The 3934-nt window shown below is 39.3% G+C and overlaps 1 protein-coding gene across 1 annotated transcript; it reads right to left on the bottom strand.

The window, feature by feature from the left end:
* Window positions 1-3643, bottom strand: LOC103720412 (CBL-interacting protein kinase 18-like). The gene is made up of 2 exons (XM_008810100.5): window positions 3229-3643; window positions 1-1854 (listed from the first exon to the last, which is right to left on the bottom strand). The coding sequence occupies exon 2, from the start codon at window positions 1522-1524 to the stop codon at window positions 184-186; it is 1341 nt and encodes a 446-aa protein (XP_008808322.1). The 5' UTR covers window positions 1525-1854; window positions 3229-3643; the 3' UTR covers window positions 1-183.
* Window positions 3644-3934: the final 291 nt, after the last annotated feature.

Below are 3934 nucleotides of genomic sequence, written 5' to 3'. Positions count from 1 at the left end.
TTGCTCAATAATGATGCATGCATTATAATGAGAGAATAACTTCAGAAATTTAATACGGTCACAGGGCAACAAGGCAACATTTTTTAAATGAAAACAGCAATAACAAGAAAACAACATCTAGAAATTACTCAAACATGGAATGATCTTTGACTCCTAAGGCAGCACACAGTCAATCAGCATTATCTAGGGCAGCGGTTGCTGCTGCTGCTCACCTTGCCATGCCCAAACAATGTCCTTGAGGGCCGGCCTTATGCCTTGTTTCAACATCTTCTGGTACTCCAAGGTATCCCCATTTGTCTTCTTTATCTCCACCAAATGAAATAAAGGAGTGACCTCAAAGATTTCAGCATCAATGGCCAAGACCCCCTTCCTTCCTGCCGTTGATCCTTCCATTTTCAACACCCCGCTATCCTTCTTCTTTACTTTCAACCTCAAGCGCTTGGCTGTATTCTCCAGTTTCACGAAAATAGTGGAAGCTGGCTGACTGGAGATGAACCTTGCCTCTCTCCGGTGGTCAGTCTCCTCAAACAAACCTGAAAGATCAAATCCTGCTGAAAGAGAGATGATATCAAAAGCATTCAAGTTACCGAGTTTCCCCATCTCCTGCTTGCCCTCAACCATGTTTCCATCAGAGGGATTAAAAACTGCATTAACATCAACAGGGACAATTTCTTTTGTTTCTGCATCACTTTCCAATAGCCTGTCATCAAGTCCCTTTCTAAACCAAGGATTTTCCATAATCTTTGCAATTGAGATCCTTGTACTTGGGTTTGGATTGAGAACCCTTAATAGTAGCCTTCGAACATCTGAAGGGAACCAAATGGGGCATTTAAACTCTGCTTTTCCAATTTTTCTGTACATCTCCATGAGATTTGGGTCATGGAAAGGGAGAGATCCAGCCAGAAGCACAAACAAGATCACCCCAGAAGACCAGATATCAGCTTTGGCACCATCATATCCCTTTCTTCTGATCACCTCAGGAGCCACATATGCAGGAGTACCACAAGTTGTGTGAAGCAAACCATCCTGCCTCTTAGACTCAGCAAGAGCACTCAAACCAAAATCTGAGACCTTTAAACTTCCATTATCATCAAGGAGAAGGTTTTCAGGTTTCAGATCACGGTGGTAAACACCTCTGCTGTGGCAGAAATCAACAGCGCTGATCAGTTGTTGAAAATATTTCCGTGCAACATCTTCTTTGAGCTTGCCTTTGGACACCTTGTTAAATAGTTCGCCACCTTTGACATATTCCAGCACAAAGTATATCTTAGATTTGGTAGCCATGACCTCATAAAGCTGCACAACATTTGGGTGCCTCACCAATCTCATCACTGAGATCTCTCGTTTTATCTGGTCTATAAGTCCAACCTTCAAGACCTTCTGCTTGTCAATAACCTTTATAGCTACACTCTGGGAAGTCCCAATATTCCTAGCATAGTATACCTTGGCAAAGCTGCCTTTCCCTAGCAATCTGCCAACCTCGTACCTTTGCATCAAAACACTCCCTTTATTTTCAGTTGCCATTTTATGATCTCACTTGCACACAATGGAATGCTAAACCGTCCCACTGATACAATATATTTCTATTAAGCAGGAATTGCAGGGCAGAAGATTTCAACCATCTTCACCAAGTTCATGATCTAACACAAAAGCCTTCTGAGGATTTCTAGCTCCATTGTGAAATTGTGCACGGAGCACCAACTGGATAAAGCTTTGTGCTCCAACCTCATCAAGGATGAACAAGGGCAGCTCAGATGGAGCTACAGTGTCATTTACCTTAGATGAGAAATGCTCAACGTGCAAGCACATCTTTCAGCATTCCCTAATATTTGTCTTCCAATTTTTAGCTAGAAACTGCAGGAAAGAACACTTACACAAGTTATATTATAGCCGAAGACAACAACAACAACAACAACAACAAAAAACATAGATTCGGATAAATCCATATTGGCACTATCTAATGCAAAACAAGAAATGGCATTTGATATTCAAAAAAGAGCAATAGAAATAAATTATAATATCAAAGTTGTTATGGAATTAGTTAAAGCAAGACCCTCAACAAGATTAAGAAAAGAAAAAACGATATCTATGGAGTCTACCAATAAAGAAAAAGCTTTGTGCTAATATTCATCTGAGAGACAATACAGAAGTATGCAAGATAATATATGAACCAACGCAACCCAGCCTTCACCATCATGTAATGATGTATCAACTAATTCCTAAGCATGCAAAGAAAGAAGAGGAGCGATAGAACCCAAGATTGGGGTAATTCACAACCATATCATCCATCTACTGTTAGCCTAAAAAAATGAGATGTTAGAACCATGTAATATTAAAACATCCTAAAACACAAGAAGCTTTGAATAAATATACAACCAAAAAGGGAAGAGGAAGAACTCATAGAAAGTTATGCAGCTTAATACCAAGGATATCACCGAAGATAATCAACTCTTAAAATAACAAAAAATAAATAAATAATGCAGTATCCTATTTTTTCTTGGAAAATGGCCTCGTCGAACTTTGCTCAAATTCTTAGAAAAAAAGGAATAATTCAGTAAAGTCGCAAGTGAATGTTAGGAAGGTTTATCTAGAACTAAAAGTATTTGCAGTAGAACAAATAATTTCAAAGAACAAAAAGATCAGATAAAATACATTAAGCGAGGATTAGAGAAGGATATGATTTATGAAGAAAACAATCACATTACAACATCATTATCAGCACAAGGAACAAATCTCAAAGGACCCAGCAACAAATAAACGTGGGATATCACAAGGTAGAATGCATCAGAAAAAGTAAAACCAACAATCGTAACAAAACAAAAATCATTCAAAATTTCCATGTGAAAAAAAAAAATATAACTTTGAAAAAATGATACCGAAAGGATGGCATTACCCACCCTGTTCCATTTAGACGACGATGTTAACTTTTCTAAACAGCAAAATAGATATAATAACGCGATTGACGCCGAGAAGATTTTTTTTTTTTTTTTGAAAAAAAACAAAAACGAACATACGGGAAGTCTAATTCTATCTTGAATTAATCCATAAAGATATTTTTTTGAAGGAAATCCATAAAACAACAAATTCTCTTAAAAAGATAAAATACTCCGACATCCTCTTCTACTAGAATCACAACCACCTCCGCAGAAAAATCGAGAAAACTGCGTCCAATTGAAAGGAATCGCAGTGAGAAGAATGGCAGAATCGAATCAAAATTGGAATTTTTACCTTTCCAGGCCCGACGACTACCGGCGACGAAGAACTGAAACAAATATCTGAAGCTAAATTCGGGGAATTCAAATCGATTCCACGAAGGACGTGAGAGATTATAATATATTTTTGGGAGGAGAGGCGAGAGCCAAATGGGATACTGGGAGGACGGGAAGGATGGAGACCCAACGCGATCCCTTTTTAATTCTTCGCGTTGTGGGGAACTACTTGTGATTTAGACCTTTCCTTTTGATTTACCCAACTACGCTGCTTCAAATCATGTGTGATTATATTGCACCGCGTGAAGCCTAACCACCCAAATTGTGCTAATTCAAGCCCATTATCAAAGGCCACCAAGTGAGATATTGGTTTGTGTAAGTTAGCATACCCCGGGTCTTCCGAATTGTTTTCTTTATATAGAAGGGCCAACCTTAACGTTACTTAGGTCGACGTGGCATATAATAACATCAACAACAGCTGATGGCATGCCCGAAGCGTGGTGATGTCGATATGACCGCGAGCTGCTAGAACAGTCGGTTATTGGAGCTGTCAACTCCTGTCGACTTGTATTGATTAGCTTTTCGGTCGGGGCCAAGGTAACTTCGATTAATTTGCTGCTCGGTGAGAGCCGAGGTTGTTCTCTTCGGATGGGGTCGAAACCATTCACCTCGATCCATGCCTAAAGCCAAAGAGGTTAATCTGACTTAAGGTCGAGATGTTCATC

This window comes from Phoenix dactylifera, chromosome 17, assembly GCF_051530095.1.
Source record: "Phoenix dactylifera cultivar Ajwa chromosome 17, Ajwa_hap1_PhDact_Kaust_v1.1, whole genome shotgun sequence".
In the NCBI taxonomy this organism is placed as follows: domain Eukaryota; kingdom Viridiplantae; phylum Streptophyta; class Magnoliopsida; order Arecales; family Arecaceae; genus Phoenix; species Phoenix dactylifera.
Note: the sequence above shows the minus strand (reverse complement) of the source record. Positions and strands in the feature narration are given on the sequence as shown.

What these genes read in the sequence shown, in the direction of transcription:
- LOC103720412 (XM_008810100.5), bottom strand. Translation starts at nt 1,524, where the DNA reads ATGGCAACTGAAAATAAAGGGAGTGTTTTGATGCAAAGGTACGAGGTT.